At 49.5% G+C, this 16740-nt stretch overlaps 1 protein-coding gene across 2 annotated transcripts in view; it reads right to left on the bottom strand.

Annotated features, from left to right (window-relative positions):
- Positions 1-16740, bottom strand: part of SNX29 (sorting nexin 29) — a 493130-nt gene that overhangs the window by 426556 nt on the left and 49834 nt on the right. For both annotated transcript variants that reach the window (XM_049638266.1, XM_049638267.1), the window contains exons 5-7: positions 6129-6309; positions 3331-3401; positions 1903-2151 (exon numbers count right to left, since the gene is read on the bottom strand). In XM_049638266.1, the coding sequence (XP_049494223.1) occupies positions 1903-2151; positions 3331-3401; positions 6129-6309 (501 nt within the window). The remainder of the gene's footprint in view (positions 1-1902; positions 2152-3330; positions 3402-6128; positions 6310-16740) is intronic.

The following is a 16740-nucleotide window of genomic DNA, read 5'->3' as shown; positions in this document are numbered from 1 at the left end:
TGTGGCGTCCACATCATGGCAATTCCTCTGCTGGTCAATGGAAAAATACACTTCAGATACGTTCAGATTTTTTTTAATCCTCGAGGGAGAAAAACCTGTCTACAGGAGACTGAACAAAATGGATGTGGGACTACACTTCTGGGGTAAACAAACACATCACAGAGCACACATTACAATTGTCCCTTCTGAGCACTTTGATTCAGAGGGTGCTCCCACTCCTGAGACAACTTTCACTTTGGAAAGTACTCTCCTGGCTGACTGATGAGACCAAGAACACCCGTTTGGGGTGGTGGTCAATGGTCCCCTTTACAATGGGACTCGGCTGCTCCTCCTTCCGAGGGTGTGTCTATTTCCCCACCCCCTTGAGCACGGGCTGGCTCAGTGCTCACATCTTCCCTGCAGCATGTGGCACAAGTAACGGCGAACTCTGGAGCCCAGCCATCAGTAGGTGCTGCACCCCCTCGAATGCTGCCCTGAAACTACCGGGGAAGGAAGCCAGCCTAGCTTATTAGAGCAGAGGAGGCCACGTGTAGAAAAACAGATGCCCCAGCCAACAGTGGGCACTATTCCCAGGCACATGAGTGAGACCGTCTTAGATCTTCCGGCTCAGCCACCAGCTCGGGACAGCCCCATGAGGAAGCCCAAGTGACACCAGCAGAACTATCCCATCAATGCACAGTCATCAAAAAAATAATAAATTGTGGTTGTTTCAAGCCACTACACTTTGGAGGCTGTTTGTTACACAGCAAAGACTACCTGAAACAGAAATCAAGGCTGTCTTGGTGACTAGTACTTATGTGAACCAGTTTGTTCACCCATCTTAATCCTCAAACTTGGGTGTGAGACACTTCAAGCTGACTCCAGACACTCCATCCCGTCTGAACCACATGGGGATGCTTCACCAGTGTATCAAACGCTGAGACAGTGTCAAAAGCAGAGTCCCCAAAATGGATGGAAAGAACGCTCCGTGGGGTATACAACTTCCAGGGTCTTGGCTTCACAAAGCCCCCAACGGTCCTATTTCCTGTCATTTGCTGGGGGTCTCTGCCGGAGAAGGGGAGGACCAGACAGATAAAGCCAATGTATACCAAAGACCCCATGGGTTCTGAATCTTCACCGTCATTAATAATTCCAAAGAGATGCCCATGATCACTGCCTTGTTTAAGAGGTTTGAGAATACTAGGACTACGTACTTAAACCCCAAATCTCCAACTTTGCTGTAGCAACATTCTGGACGCCCCGGAAGCCTCAAAGCGTATCACAAACTTCTCATAAAACTGATCTCAACTAAATCAACTTTGCTTCCCCACAGCCTAGAGTCAAAGCTGACCAACTCCTCCCTCCCCCTTGGCCTGCACCTAACTGTCACCCCCCCCTCCACCCTCCAGCAAGAGTACACATTCTTGATAGCACTCCCTGCTTGGCTTTTATCCCATTTATCAAGAGGATACTCACTTATTTGTATAATTTGCCATCAAATGGGTACCCCTACCCAGCCCAAAAGAGACTGCGGTCTAAATGTTAGCAATCTTCCTAGTTCCCCGCTGAGCACACAGAACGCAGTGAACAAAGAACATGTGAACAAAGGAAGGAATAAATGCATGAAGTTCCAGCTCTTCTGTTTCCATGCGACTCACACACCCTCACATTCAGTGTGCTCTCAGTGAGCTGTCTGCTCTCCCACCATATCATCTCCACAGCTCAGCAGGGCTCTCAGCCCCTTCCAGAGTGAGTAAGCGGAAGAAAAATAAACACGAACACAAACATGAACTAAAAACGAAGGGAACATAGATTTCATTCCCCTTGGGACTTTCAGACCACCAGATGCATCCCTCTTGGCCGCGGCCAGTCGTCCTTTCACCCGAACCCCCTGTTCCACCACGCATGCCCCATCCTGCTCACCGGTGCTGACGTGCTTGGACACGACGGGCAGGGGCTCCGTGTCCTGCTCGGGTTTGATAAGGATGGAGACAGCAGAGGACGCTGTGATCTCCCTGAAAAGGCTGCTCACTCCTTGCGTGGATTCCTTCAGCAAGGAGGTCACGTTCTGCGTGGACTCCTTCAAGAGGTCTGAGACGGTAGGAGCAAACTTACTCTGCCCATTTAAGTCCTTGTTGTCGATGTTAATTGCGAAGAGGATAGAGTTCAGACCTGTCCCAAAAAAGGGAAAAGTCTGGAGTGTCTGCCATGGGAGACTCACGCCCCCACCACGATGAACACGTGGGGCCTGGCAGAACACGCAAGAGGGGACGGGCTGATCTTAAACACGGATTAAAAAACCTCCCACAAAATGGGGTCAGTAGACACCAGCGATGGCAGGAGGGGAGTCTTTCCAAATCCAAATCCTCTCCCTATCTGTGGAAGACAAGAGGTCAGCCTGGGGGGAGGTTAAGATGTAAGCCCTGGGGTGAGAGGGCCTGCGGTGAATCCTACCACGTTCTAGGAGACCTTGGTCAGGCCACGCACCACCTGAGCCTCAGCTTCCTTATCTGTAAAACGGGGCCAACAGCATCGCTTTCACAGGGTATCAAAGACAATCACCCACCAAGAACACTCAGCTCAGTACGCAACCAAAAATGTGTGCCAACCAGTATCATTACCACGATTACTTTAGGTAAAAGCTTGCAGAATTCTGGCCTACCCAGAATTCACGGTCAGAGCCTGACTTCTCCTCCTCGGTGGACACGACTAACATTAACTCTCAATATGTGGGCCTTAGTGTGAACCTTCAGGGAAAAAAAAAAAAAAAAGGAGGGAGGCAAGGAAGGATTTTAAAGAAAGAAGCAAGTTACCCACTTCTGTTGGGCTCACCCTTTGAGTGAAAATCAAATGATAATCTAACGATGCACCAACTAACATCAATCCAGGGCTCTCACGCTAATAAATCACATGTTACTCTCGTCACGTGTGATTCTCTCATGGCACTTTGAAAACAATTCCCATGCTATCAAGATCCCTGCCTTGCAGAGGAGCAGGCAGTAAGGGTGACAGAGCTCACAGGATCTGCCCCAGGCCACCAGCCAGGAAGGGGTAGGGCCAGGCTTCAAAGGCAGGTCTCCTGCTTCCAAATCCCCAGGTCTTCATGTTATACTGGTAAAGCCACGGCCAAAGCCCCCACCCCCAGGCTTTCCCTACCAGGGTATCCAATTCAAGACAAATGGGCTCAGTAATCAATTCCACCAAAGGAAGGGCAGTGGCCAGTGACCCATTAAGTCAGCAAGGGACAGGGGAAATCACAGCATCCCCTGGAGTTATAAATTCCCTCCCAGGTAGCCGACTGTGCTCACCACACTTCAAGGACTCATCAATCCTGGCCTGAGCCGGGCTTACCAGCTGCCATGGTGGGAAGCATGCTAGACCTTTCTTCATCCATCACAAAAGACCAGTCTTCATAAAAAGTGCTGCAAATTGAAAGAGAAAGGGGAAAAGCTCTGAACAGCAGTTCTCTGCATCCATCAGCCAAATAAATTCCCTTACATGGCTCCCTGGAAAATCCACGCCCGGTCATCCCAGAGCGGAAATCCAAGGTCTCCATGGGGATGAAGCTTCTGGTTGTAAAGGACTGAAGGTATATATCCTACGACTTCCTCATTGGTGCCTTGAGCTCCAGTGTACTGAAATGGGCAACGTAAACAGGGTATTTATATCAAGAGGCAAAGGGGAAGGAGACGAACAGAGAGGTAGTGCTCACTCAGGGAATGTCTGTAAGACACACAAGAAATCCAAGCTGGCCCCCTGACCAAGCTACTGCAAGAAACAACTTCAGAAAGAAATTCTAGAATTCTGTAGCTCCAGCAACCACAACATTTGCATGAAATACTTCCTTGGGCTGCAGACCCAAAAGCCCGAGTTATCCCTGGAAAGGGCTGGGAAGCTAAAAGGGCCCCATGAATCTAAACGGCTATAGCAAGAGGTCAGTAAGGCCTACAGGGATTGTCCAAGGTCGTCGGCAGTAATGGTACAGGCAGGGCTCAAAGCAGGTCTCCCAGCCCAGTGCCCTGGCTCTTTATCCAACCCCTGCTAAACCACAGCAAGCCAATATCCTCAACCCCTGACTCAGCCACCAGGTAGGAGAACTCTCAGTTAATTGCCTCAAAGCTCAAATCACTGAAGCACCATCAGTGGTGAGGGTCATGGGGTTCAGCAGGAGACGGGATGCATTCCCCGCTCGAGTGACTGAGGACAACTAACAGGAAAGAAGAAACGCCCCACTTTCAACAGACTCACCCAGCAGAACGTCAGCGGAAGCACAAACGTGTTTGAGCTGGCATGCCAACGGTACCTCCAATTCCCAATGCCGTGACTCTTTAAAAATCTAAGCCAGGTTCCAAGCGTATAAGTGAATTTGGTTTTCCCACAGCTAGGTGGATAAGTGGCCAGTGATTCAGCTAAGTTCAACTGTGATTGGGCTGTTCGTTGTTAACAGTCCACCTTGAAACGGAGTGGGACAACTCGGAACTACTTGCAAATGATCTGCTGGGAGGAGCTTCCTGGAAATGTAAGAAACGGGGTGTGTTCTCCTCAACTAAAACCGCTTAATGCTCAGGGTGGGGTTGGGGGGGGGGAGTGCTCGCAGACGTTCACAGCCTCACGGCCCAGAGCTGAACAGCACACGGGTGCTGTCCAGCATGGCATTCCTGGCCCCCCTGCCTCCCATTTCAGACCCACAGTCTGAGTGTCCAGCCAAGCGAGGCGCCACGAGCATCATCACCGGGAGAACTTCAGGGGTATGTGTAAGGGCCTGACTGGATCATCCCAGAACACATAACAAACTGCTGGTAGGGAGATGACCACAAGCAGCGCACACACACACACACACACACACACACACAAAACAGAAGGGGAGACAAGCCAGGGAGCACGTGGCAGCAGATAAAATCGTGGCCATGCATCACGGCACTGATGAAATGCCGGCTTACTGAATTAAATGAGATTAATTCACTGAAATCAAATCCTCACTACTGAGGATCTGGGCACTGCTAATGGGGAAACTACTCAGGTCACCAGTGTGGGATGGATCACCGTCCCTTTGCATCATCAGGTGACACAAAACGACATGTCTCGTCCACCATTCTCAGGTGGTAAATAACAGCCACTAACACAGAGATATCAACACCACGAGTATAAGAAAATGACAGCGCGTCACACGGTTTTGAAAGGAACGTGGCTGACCGTACCACAGTGGACCCATATTCGGTGCCCTCTCCCCACTGCTCTGTGACAGCCAGGCACCCCCACCTTGCCGAGCTAGGCTGCCGCCATGTGACTTGCTGGGCAATGAAATGTGAGTGGAAGTGAAGGTTCTCTCTGGGCAGAAGCTTTAAAAACCAACGCTCAGTTCAACCCACATCCCTTCTTCCTACCTCAGCGACCGTGGAAGCAACATTCACACGGATCCTACGTCAGCCTGGAACCCTGAGATGGGAAACCCAGACTCATCCACGACAGACACGTAGCAGGGGGAGAGGTAAATGTGGCTATATCTCAAGTCACTGAGGGTTTTATGATATTTGTTTTGGCAGCAAAAACTGACCTATGTAACTGATGGAGTGAGCTTTAAGTCCACAATCAAGGGGAAAACAAAAAGAGGAAACATCATAAAATGGGTAATTTTAAACTAACAATTGACTTCTATCCCCTACACAAAACTTCCCTATTTCTTTCAGTCAGTATGGGATTGATTAACCTCAAAGAAAAACAAAACAAAACAAAACAGAAGGAAATGTAAAGAACCCAGCACAAAGGAAAAACACACATGAAACTTATACTGAACACCCAGTATCTGAAGAGAAAGAAATTCTGGATCTGAAAGAAGCCCAGATTAAACCACCAAAGGAAGAGCAGGCTATGTCCCGGGATGACAGCTCCCTCTGCATCCCACACCTACATAATAATAAACATTTACGGAGTGCTTGCTGTCTACAGGTGCCATGCTGAGCCCTTTACGAGCTTCCACTCTGGCACTAATTCTCCGACCAACCCTGCCCACAGCACAGCTGAACCAACAGGGACTATAAGAGGGGAACCCACCCGCCCCGATGGGGAGACTGGGATGCAAACCCGGGCAGTCAGATTCTGCAATTCCAAGCGCTCGGCTACCCCTCCCCGCAGATGCCCATCCCGGGTACCTGAGCCTGCTGCGGTCGGCCAGGAGCATGTGCAGGTACCGCTCTAGGGAGTGTTCATTGAGGGCACAGCGGAGCCAGGCCCGGCCGCGGCCCACGTCTGAGGCGATGTGGCGCAGGGAGTAGAAGCGTGGCAGCTCGTGCTTGCTGAGGACCTCCTTCACGTAGAACCAGAACACCGGCTCTGCAGAGAGAGGGACGGACACTGTGGCACTCAGCCTGGGACGCGCGTCATTTTACAGTTCCCAGTCATTTCTGCAAAAGAGTTACTTCCTTAGCACAGAAAAAGAAAGGTACCAAAGAGTGTAATTTTGAATCCTGGTTTGTTTCCTTACTGGTCTGGATCACAAACATTTTCCTATAACATTTAAAAATCTTTGAAGACATTCGGGGCACCTGGGTGGCTCAGTTAACTGGGCGTCCAACTTCGGCTCAGGTCATGATCTAATGGTATGTGGGTTCAAGCCCCGTGTCAGACTCTGTGCTGACAGCTCGGAGCCTGGAGCCTGCTTCGGATTCTGTGTCTCCCACTCTCTCTGCCCCTCCCCTGCTCGTGGTCTCTCTCAAAAATAAATAAACATTGAAAAAAAAGTTTTTAAGATCTTTGAAGACATGGTATTTGACAGCCTCCCAGTTAAACATAATTGAACTATTTCTCTTCTGCTGGAAACATGATATATTGCCAATTATCCCTACTTACTGCTTTGAACATTCTTGTACATAACTGTCCTCATTTCTACTTCCCTACAAAAGATTTCCATATGACTGAGGGAGAACAGACTTGAGGCTTTAAGGAAGAGCTAAGAAAGTTATTGTATCTCCTCGCATCCTGCCTTTTTCATCCACACACAACAGATTTTTTCATAATTCTAATTCTAGTATCTTCCTAATCTTGTGATCAATTTTCTGCACATTGGCTCATCAACACTTTTTCATGCTGCCAATTACAGCAGCAACAACAACAACAGCTGGTGGATGGAGCCTTATTAGCTAAGTCCCAGCCACCGCACTGAAGACTTTACCCCTGACCTCAGTCCTCTTAAGCACCAAGGCCATCTCTGTGTCAAAGACAAGGTCCACTCGCAGTCCATGAGTTGGAGCCCCGCGTCGGGCTCTGTGCTGACCGCTCAGAGCCTGGAGCCTGTTTCGGATTTTGTGTCTCCCTCTCTCTGACCCTCCCCCGTTCATGCTCTGTCTCTCTCTGTCTCAAAAATAAATAAACGTTAAAAAAAAAAAAGACAAGGTCCAAAGCCTGACCAATGTGTTAATTTCACCCAGGGATACACGATCAGTAAGCGCTACAGCAGAATGGGACCTCGGAGCTGCCTGACTGCAAACCGCTAAATCAGAGAGCCTTGCGCAACGAGGGAGGGTTCGACCTTCATCAAAACAGTCATGTTCACAACTGCTTCCTATCCCAAAGGGGGAAATGCGGAGTCTCTGCGGACAGACGGTGATTCTACTCCTGGAGCTAAACAGGATCACAGACCCCTCTGAGAATGAGACGTGATCTTTCCACCTGCCTTCTAGAAGAATGCAAAGGCATGCATCTCCATAAACTGTATCCCAGGTTAGTAAGCTCGCTGGAAGCATTCAGTTCAGCTCAGTCAGCATGGACTGCATTTGTTTTCAAGTTTTCCTCTACTTATTTATTTTGAGAGACGGAGAGAGAGAGAGAGAGAGAGAGAGAGAGAGAGAGAGAGAGAGCGCGCGCACAAGCAGAGGAAGGGCAGAGGGGGAGTGAATTCCAAGCAGGCTCAGCATGTCAGCACAGAGCCCGAAACAGGGCTCGAACCCACGAACTATGAGATCATGACTTAAGCCGAAATCAGAAGAAGGGCCCTTAACCAGCTGAGCCTCCCAGGCGCCCCTGGACTGCTTCGTGGGAGCTGCCACGGGCCAGGCAAGGCTGTGGGCTACCAGGTAGATAAGGATTCACGCCCGACCAACAAGCTTCCAGTCCAGCAGGTCAGACAACAGTGAAGAGACCAATCAACAGAATGGCCCTGGACAGCTCCCTCGGCCATGCTAAGCTTCAGATTCCTCTCCCTTCAAATAAGCCCCAAAGCGCAGAATCACTCAGAGATTTCGGGGAGACCGGAGAAAAGGGAAGCAAAGCCTGAACACGACGCCCGGGCCATGACGGCCAACCACCATCTGCTCAATGACTACCTTCTCGAACAGAAGCAATTGTGTTGTGTCCTCTTCTCCTTTTTCTGGTAACAGCAACTGAATGCGTACGCGGGGGAACCTGTGGATCCAGCTAACCTCCAGGATCAGACGTAATAAACACCTCGGGAATGACTGGAGAAACCAACGGAGCCACTCACTCAGGACTACCTTGTGTCTCAATCCCTAAATGCTACACGAATCCCCTTCCCAAGCCCGTGAGGTCAGCCCAGACCACACGTGTGCATCACGGCCTTTCTTCCGCTCAAAGCCTCCCTCGGAAACCAGGACTGGCGACAGTGAGAGCAAGAGCCCAGGCCGAAAGGCCCGTCGCTTGTTTTGAAACGTGCCAAACAACCATGTGCATCTCTGTCATGACTCAAATCAGGTGACTCTCACCTGCATCCGGTCTTTCTCGAGAACTGCCGTGACCTACCTCTGACCTTGAATGTGTACGCAGCACCTGAACGTGTGTTTTCACCTTTCAATTTCATAAATTGCTTAGCGCTACAGAATCCTTCTAAAGCCTGCCAAAGTGATGCGGGTGATGATAAGAATTATCCCGGCAGGGCTCCACCTGCACTGCCAGCATTAATACGGTCTATTTCCAGTGCCTCTCACCTCACCTGCCGTTTAAGGCTTACAGTGTCCGTAACTTAATTTCGGGATTAACACTGATCCCTTATGGCCCGAAACCAGGGGCTGATTCCAAAAGGGGGTGAGGGCTCCTGGTTCTCCAAACGCCGGAAAGCCGTCTGCCCACACAAACGAGAGCCATGCAGGGGGCGCTGCAGCGAGCTCCCTCCCGGAGCACCTTTCACAGAGGACGACGAACACCACAAGCCCTTTGGCAAAGTTTCTAACAGGCCTCAACTTTAATAGATGCTGAGACGCTTTGGACAAGGACAAAAACCCTGACTCAAATTCTAGTTCAGGCACCATGTGGCCTTGGGCAACTTATTCTGTCCTTCAGGTTCCTCATCTGTAAAATGGGGATAACAGTACCCACCTTTACGGTTTGTGACAAGGGGAAAAAATGAGAAAATCAAGCTTAAAATGCTTCGGGCCAAGGCACCACAGTAGGCAAGCAGTATCCCTTCCCCCCTTTCTTCCGGGAGCCGTGTCCCTCCTTCCTAGGAGAACCGCATTCCATCTGGTTGCCTGTGAAGCTCTCCTCCCACCGGGGTGGACAGGTAACCCAGCGGGGCAGCCACCTGGAGGAGCAGGGTGTAGACCACAATTGGCCCCGCTCACCACCCTGTGCTCATCCCGGCCCTGATTACTATCTTGTGCATCATCTTTTTTTCTGTATTAATTCTGACTTTTTAAAAATATTGCACGAAGATGTCATTTCTCTTGGTTGCTAAATTTTTGGTGCCCCCATAAATTTTCAGGCTGCGGCAAATGCCTTACTGGCCTCACCCTAGTCCCAGCCCTGGACCACAGGCTTCTCCCCGCAGCTTCTACACGAACCACTACAGAAGAGACCTTGTCTCTTCCAGAACCGAAGTCAGCAAACAGTGGCCTAAGGGCCAAACCTGGCCCACGACTTGTCTACGTAAGTGAAGTTTTACTGGACCGCAGTCGTGCCCATTTGTAGACATACCGTCTGTGGCTGCTTTCCTGCTACACAGTCCTAGCTGGGGAGTTGCCCACAGACCCCCAAATACCTACTATGTGATCCCTCAAGGAAGAGGCTGCCATCCACTGTGCTAGAAGCAGGAGCTCTAATAACCCTGTAAACCTGGAGCCACCTGGGGCTCTTTTCCTCCCTCTCCTGTAGACTGCGCCCACCTGGAAAGACACCCACCCAGACAGAAGTAGGGCTGAGAGCCAGAGACGGGTGCGGGGGGTGCTGAGCCCCGGAACCCAGCTCACCCTCAGTTTCCTGTTACCTGAGTTAGAAGTGCCCTGTTTTGCTGACATCTAAGTGGCTTGCTGTCCCCTGCAAGCAGAAGCAGCCTGATGCTGTGACAGAGAGTATGCTCTTCAGTCACCTGACAATCATTTACAGGGGACAGGGGACATGCCAGGCACCAAGCAATACCCGCATGCAGAAAAGTGAAGAATTTTTGCATCCCTCAAAAATACACAAAAACAAAAAAAGCCCTGCTCAACAAGAAACAGAAAACCCAACAACAGGGGGCCAGGCTCCTTGTAGACGAAGAAAGGATTGTTCTTCTCACACACTTAGTCTGGAGGTAGGCAGCTGGTTCAAAGGCTCTGTCGCGGGGAATCTCCGAGCTCCTGACCTTCCCCTCACTGTCTCAGAGCGCTGCCACCACGCTGGGCATCACATCCACAATCAGAACACAAAGAAAGAGGACAGGATAAAACCAGCCCCATCACCCCTTTTTTTTCCAGGCTGGTGTAAGGAATCCCAGAAAACCAAAGGGAGCAGAGATACAGAATGTCAAGACTAGCTTAATCACTTACGATCCATTACCTAGAAGATATCCCACAGCCCCAGGCAAAATCAAGATCTGTGAAGCCAAAGAAGAAACGGGTCATGGATTTTAAGTAAAAAAACTAACAGGGGCACCTGGGTGGCTCAGTCGGTTGAGCGTCTGACTTCAGCTCAGGTTATGATCTCACGGTCTGTGGGTTCGAGCCCCACGTCGGGCTCTGTGCTGATGGCTCGGAGCCTGGAGCCTGCTTCGGATCCTGTGTCTCCCGCTCTCTCTGCCCCTACCCCACTCTCACTTTGTCTCACTCTCTCAAAAATAAATAAACGTAAAAAAATAAGTGTTAAAAAACTAACAGAGTCATGCATACACTCTGTCAATGATTCCAGGGACAAAAGGCAACCAAGCACCCCTTTAGTCCAGCCTCAGGCTTAGGTGAGCACAGGTGCCCCCCAAACACAGTCACATCCAAATCTGGATGAGCCTGACTATAAGACACCACTGGCTTAGCAAAGCGGAATCCCCAGTAAGGGGCTGCACCCGGCCATCCCCCAAGCAGCCACAAGGCTACCTCCTGAAAGCAGGACACAGGAAGTGTGGTTTAAACGTCACATCAAAAAGACTTGTAAAAAGTACCTAAACTTGATTTTTTTTTTTTTTTGCTTTTTTAAAAATCGTAAAATATACATAATGAAATGTACCGCATTAACCATCCTTTTTAATTTTTTGTGTTTATTTTTTTATTTTTGAGACAGGGCACAAGTCGGGGAGGGGCAGAGAGAGAGGGAGACACAGAATCCCAAGCAGGCTCCAGGCTCCGAGCCGTCAGCACAGAGCCCGATGTGGAGCTCGAACCCATGGAATGCGAGATCATGACCTGAGCCGAAGTCAGACGCTCAACTGACTGACTCACCCAGGCGCCCCTACCACGTTAACCATTTTTAAGTTAGAATTCTGGAGCATTAAGTACAGTCGCCATGTTGTATGACCATGACCACCGTGTAACTTTCCCATCATCCCAAACAGAAACTCTGTACCCATTAAACACTAACTCCCCCATTGTCCCCTCTCCCCAGGGGCCTCTATTTTACTTTCCGTCTCTGGTAATGTGACTATTCCAGATACTTCCTCTGGGTGGAATCCATTCAACATACGACCTTCTGTGTCTGGCTACTCTCATTTAGCATCACGTTTCAAGGATCATCCACATTACAGTATTTATCTGTACTTCACTTCTTTTTGTCTGAGTAATATCCCCACTATATGTCCATACCACGTTGCATTCATCTATTCATCTGTCGGCAGACATTTGCCTTTTTTGCATCTTTTGGCTCTTGTGAATAAGGCTTTTAGGAACATTTTTGTATACGAGTGTCCGTTTGAGTCCCTGCTTTCAATTCTTTTAGGTCTGTATTTAGGAGTGGAATTGCTGGACCGTACAATAATTCCGTTTACTTTTTTTTTTAAGTTCATTTATTTTTGAGGGAGAGAGACAGTCTGAGTGGAAGAGGGGCAGAGAGAGAGGAAGACACAGAATCCCAACCAGGCTCCAGGCTCTGAGTTGTCAGCAGAGAGCCTGACATGGGGCTCAAACTCACAAGTGGTGAGATCATGACCTGAGCCGAAATCAGACACTTAGACTGAGCCACCCGGGCGCCGCTATTTACCTTTCTGAGCAGCTATACCATTTTACATTGATATATTTTTTATTAATAGAGATGGAATGGCCTTTATTTCTGTGCAAATGAAATTAACTCTGCTATTAAACTCTCTCTTAGGAAAAAACCTTAAACTTGCCAATTAAAGGTAACTATAGCCACTTCCAGATTTTTTTTTAATTTTACAGAGAGAGTGTGTGCACACGAGTGGGGTAGAAGGGCAGAGAGAGAGAGAATCTCAGTCAGACTCCCAACAGACTGCTCAATCCCCCAACCATGGGATCATGACCTGAGGTGAAATCCAGAATCAGATGCTCAAGCGACGGAGGCACCCAGGCTCCACCCTAGGTTTCTTTTTTAACTGTGGTAAGATTTACTTAACATAAAATCTGCCAATTTAAAGCTTATAATTCAGAACTTGGTACATTTTTAAGAATGAACAAATGCACAATAATCACAGATACTGGATCACTTTTGAAGACTCCAGTCCATTTACATCTAAAACCTAAACATCCCGGGGTGCCTGGGTGGCTCATTCGGTTGAGCACCTGACTCCTGATTTCAGTTCAGGTCATGATCCCAGGGTCATGGGATCGAGCCCCGTATTGGGCTCTGCACTGAGCATGGAGCCTCCTTGAGATTCTCTCTCTCGCCCTCTCTCCCTCTGCCCCTCCCCAGCCTCCACCCTCCACCCCCCCCCATTGGCATCTCTCTAAAAATGAATTGATAGATGGATAAACACTAATCATCCCTACTGACTCCAGAGAACAAGGGCCAATTATCTTGGTGGAGGTGGGTGTAGATCAGAAAAACAAAGCAAGATAAGGAGGATAAACTGCCACCTACTGCCCGGCTGTGGCCTGGCTCCTCCCCCACCTGTGGGCTTCACCCTGTTGCGCTCTCCCCCATCCCGACTGACCCTGCTGCAGCCTCGCTGATGTGCCTGACACTCGTCCAACATGTCAAACACACTCCACCTCGGGGCCTCCCCGGCCATGAACAGAAACCGCACCAGGGAGTCCACTGAAGGAATTTCACACAGGCCATCTGTTACGAAGACTTTGCAAGAGCTACGAGGCCAAATAAGAGAATAATGAGGCCACAGAAATTACTAATGGCAGAAAGCCAATCCATCCCTGAAGCCAGAAGAACAAAAGCAACAGGTAGTGTTCAAAGTATAAGAACCAGGGTATCTGGGTTGAGCGTCTGACTTTGGCTCAGGTCATAATCTCGCGGTCTGTGGGTTTGAGCCCCGCATCAGGCTTTGTGCTGACAGCGTGGAGCCTGGAGCCTGCTTCGGATTCTGTGCCTCCCTCTCTCTCTGCCCCTTGCCCACTTGTGCTCTCTCTCTCTCTCTCAAAAATAAATAATAAACATTAAAAATTTTTTTTTGTTTAAAAAAGTGTAAGAACTGAGGGGCACCTAGGTGGTTCAGTCACTTAAGCCTCCAACTTCGGCTCAGGTCATGATCTCACAGTTCGTGAGTTCGTGCCCCACGTCGGGCTCTGTGCTGTCAGCACAGAGACTGATTCGGATCCTCAGTCCCTCTCTCTCTGCGCCCCTCCTCCGCTAGTTCTCTCTCTTTCTTTCAAAATAAACAAACTTTTAAAAACCTTGAAAAAAAAAAGAGTATAAGAACTAAAAGGAGATTTAACAGCAGAGTTAAGTTCAACTGCAAAGAGATAAAGGCAATCCCATCTCTACTCAAAAAAAATAAATTATCAATATAAAATAGCACGGCCACTGTTGACAATAGTTCGGTGGTTCCTCAAAAAGTAAACACAGAATTACCGTATGGTCCAGCAATTCCACTCCTAAATACATGCCAGCCGGGCAACGGCTGGACTGTGGCATTGGCACCAGAGAGGACGGTGAAACAGGAAAGCCAAGGCCTAACCAGCAGACCTCATGGGACCTCGACAGACCACAGAGGAAGCACGGCGTTGCTACAGATGCCGTGTGAGGCCGGGAAGAAATGCTCTAGCTTCCCTTTTCCTCCCACCTTCTAACCTCATCACTATCTCCCTCTGGACGAGCGTGAAGACAGTGGGCAAGGGAGCCTGGGAAACACAGTCTGCAGGGAAGGCAGACAATAAATTTGAAAGCAAACAGGCAAAGGACTACAGGCTTTTCAATGTGTTGAACTACCTAAGACGTCTTCCCCCAGGTAACAGTATGGCTTCCTCCCTCCCTCCCTCAGGTCTCTATTCAAAAGTCCATAGAGATGGTCTCTGACCGCTCTATGCAGAAGACTGAACCCCCACCCCGTCCCAGGCTGCTAGCTGCTCATCGAAATCTCTCTTCTTCCTGAACCCCCAGACAACCCTTCCCAGCCTGCTCTGCAGCGGCCAGACAACTCAGTGGGCACCAACCCAGGGGCCTTTCACCGGCCTGATGCGCTCATCTCTGTCGTCTGCCTGGCCCCGGCGAGCATCCGGGGTTGAAGTCCCGAGCTGTAACAATGTAGCAGAGCGCACTTGGCATCCACCCACAGAACATGCGAGTCTACACCACCTCCTTTACTAAAAAGGGGGAACGGGCCACACGAAGGGCTTCTAAGGCTTGTGCCTCGTTTCCATTTAGGGATGTACCCCATCCTCTGCTGAAGACTCGTGTTCATGCTGACAGGAATAAAGCAAAGGACTCATGGGTCCAACAGGCCAGGCAATTACGGATTGAAAACTGACAACTCTGAGGCCAAATCTGAGTTAATTTACTAGACATTAAAATCAAACACTTTTAGGGGTACCTAGGTGGCTCAGTCGGTTAAGCATCTGACTCTTGAATTCAGCTCAGGGCCCTGAGTTCAAGCCCCACATTGGGCTCCACACTGGGCATGAAGCCTCCTTTAAAAAATAATAATTGGGGCGCCTGGGTGGCGCAGTCGGTTAAGCGTCTGACTTCAGCCAGGTCACGATCTCGCGGTCCGTGAGTTCAAGCCCCGCGTCAGGCTCTGGGCTGATGGCTCGGAGCCTGGAGCCTATTTCCGATTCTGTGTCTCCCTCTCTCTCTGCCCCTCCCCCGTTCATGCTCTGTCTCTATCTGTCCCAAAAATAAATAAAAAATGTTGAAAAAAAAATTAAAAAAAAAAAATAATAATAATAATAAAATAAAATGAGACACCTTTCAAACAGCCAAAGGTTTGGCCCAGAGGCCTCAGTCTGGCTACAGAGGATCCTTATATGCTGGGACAGTTTCGTGCCCTTTAGTAAGCAGCCACTGGCCCACGCCCTCAGCCACCCAGACTGTCAAGGACCCTCCCCAGGACACTGTGGACATCCCTGTAATCAAGGAGCTCACAGGTGCACACCTGGCCCAAGGGGGCTAGCATTCTGGCTCTGACTTCCCCCCAAGGCCAGCGTTCTCTACCAGCTGTTAAACATGTTTATCACCACCCCTGGACAGAGCTCAGTGTTTCCTTCACACCTTCCACACACATCCTTCCAAGGCTCTTTGTGCCAAAACTAGCTGATTTGCAAGTTTATAAACATGACACAGAAACACAAAGAGGGAACTGAAAACCTTACAGGGGTGGGAGGGTGGGGAGTGGACTTCCCCTCATGAACAAAAGGATGGGCCCGGGCTTCTCCCGGCACATGAAGCTTCCTCCAAAAATACTCTTCTACAGAAATGAAATTGTTACCCAAGGTGACCCAATGAAGCAAAATATAAATTCTGCTTTGAGCTAAATGCAATCAACCATTTTCAAAAAGCCCCACTGAGGATCAAGGAAGTCGGTTTCTCTAATTTTACAGCTGGGTGTATATTAATACCACCTGCTTCCAGCTGACTGTGAAGAAATACAGACAGCAGAGGGTGGGGTCTGGCTTCCCAGGACCATGAGCCCCACGTCCTGAAGTCTGGGTCCTGGAGTCCTTGTTTTGAACATCCTTTTTGGTGGCCAGGCACCTTGCAATACACTGGGGCTATAAGAAAGAACAAAGGGCAAAAATAGATCCAGCCCTTGACCATCGAGAGAGAAAGTCAGGAAAACAAATAGCGCCAGAAATAGGTTTGATGAGACAAGGACTCAAGACTATTGGGTGTGAGAGTTGGGGGGAGGGCAGAAAGGAGAAGAAGACACCTAGAGGGTGGGCAGAGGCCAGGTGAACTGGGTGAAGAGCTCACGAATGACTTTTTGGGGGAGAAATCTGAAATTGCAAGAGAGAGCAGATCAAAACCACAATGAGATACCACTTCCCAGCCATTTGAATGGGTATTATCAAAAAATAAATTAATGGGTGCACCTGGGTGGCTCGGATGGTTAAACACCTGAGTCCTGATATTGGCTCCGGCCATGATCTCACGGCGGTGGGATCGAGCCCCACGTTGGGCCCCACACTGAGTGTGGAGCCTGCTTGGGATTCTCTCTCTCCCGCTCTG

The sequence above is a fragment of the Panthera uncia genome, chromosome E3 (genome assembly GCF_023721935.1).
Source record: "Panthera uncia isolate 11264 chromosome E3, Puncia_PCG_1.0, whole genome shotgun sequence".
NCBI classification, from domain to species: domain Eukaryota; kingdom Metazoa; phylum Chordata; class Mammalia; order Carnivora; family Felidae; genus Panthera; species Panthera uncia.
This window is presented reverse-complemented; position numbering and strand designations above follow the sequence as displayed.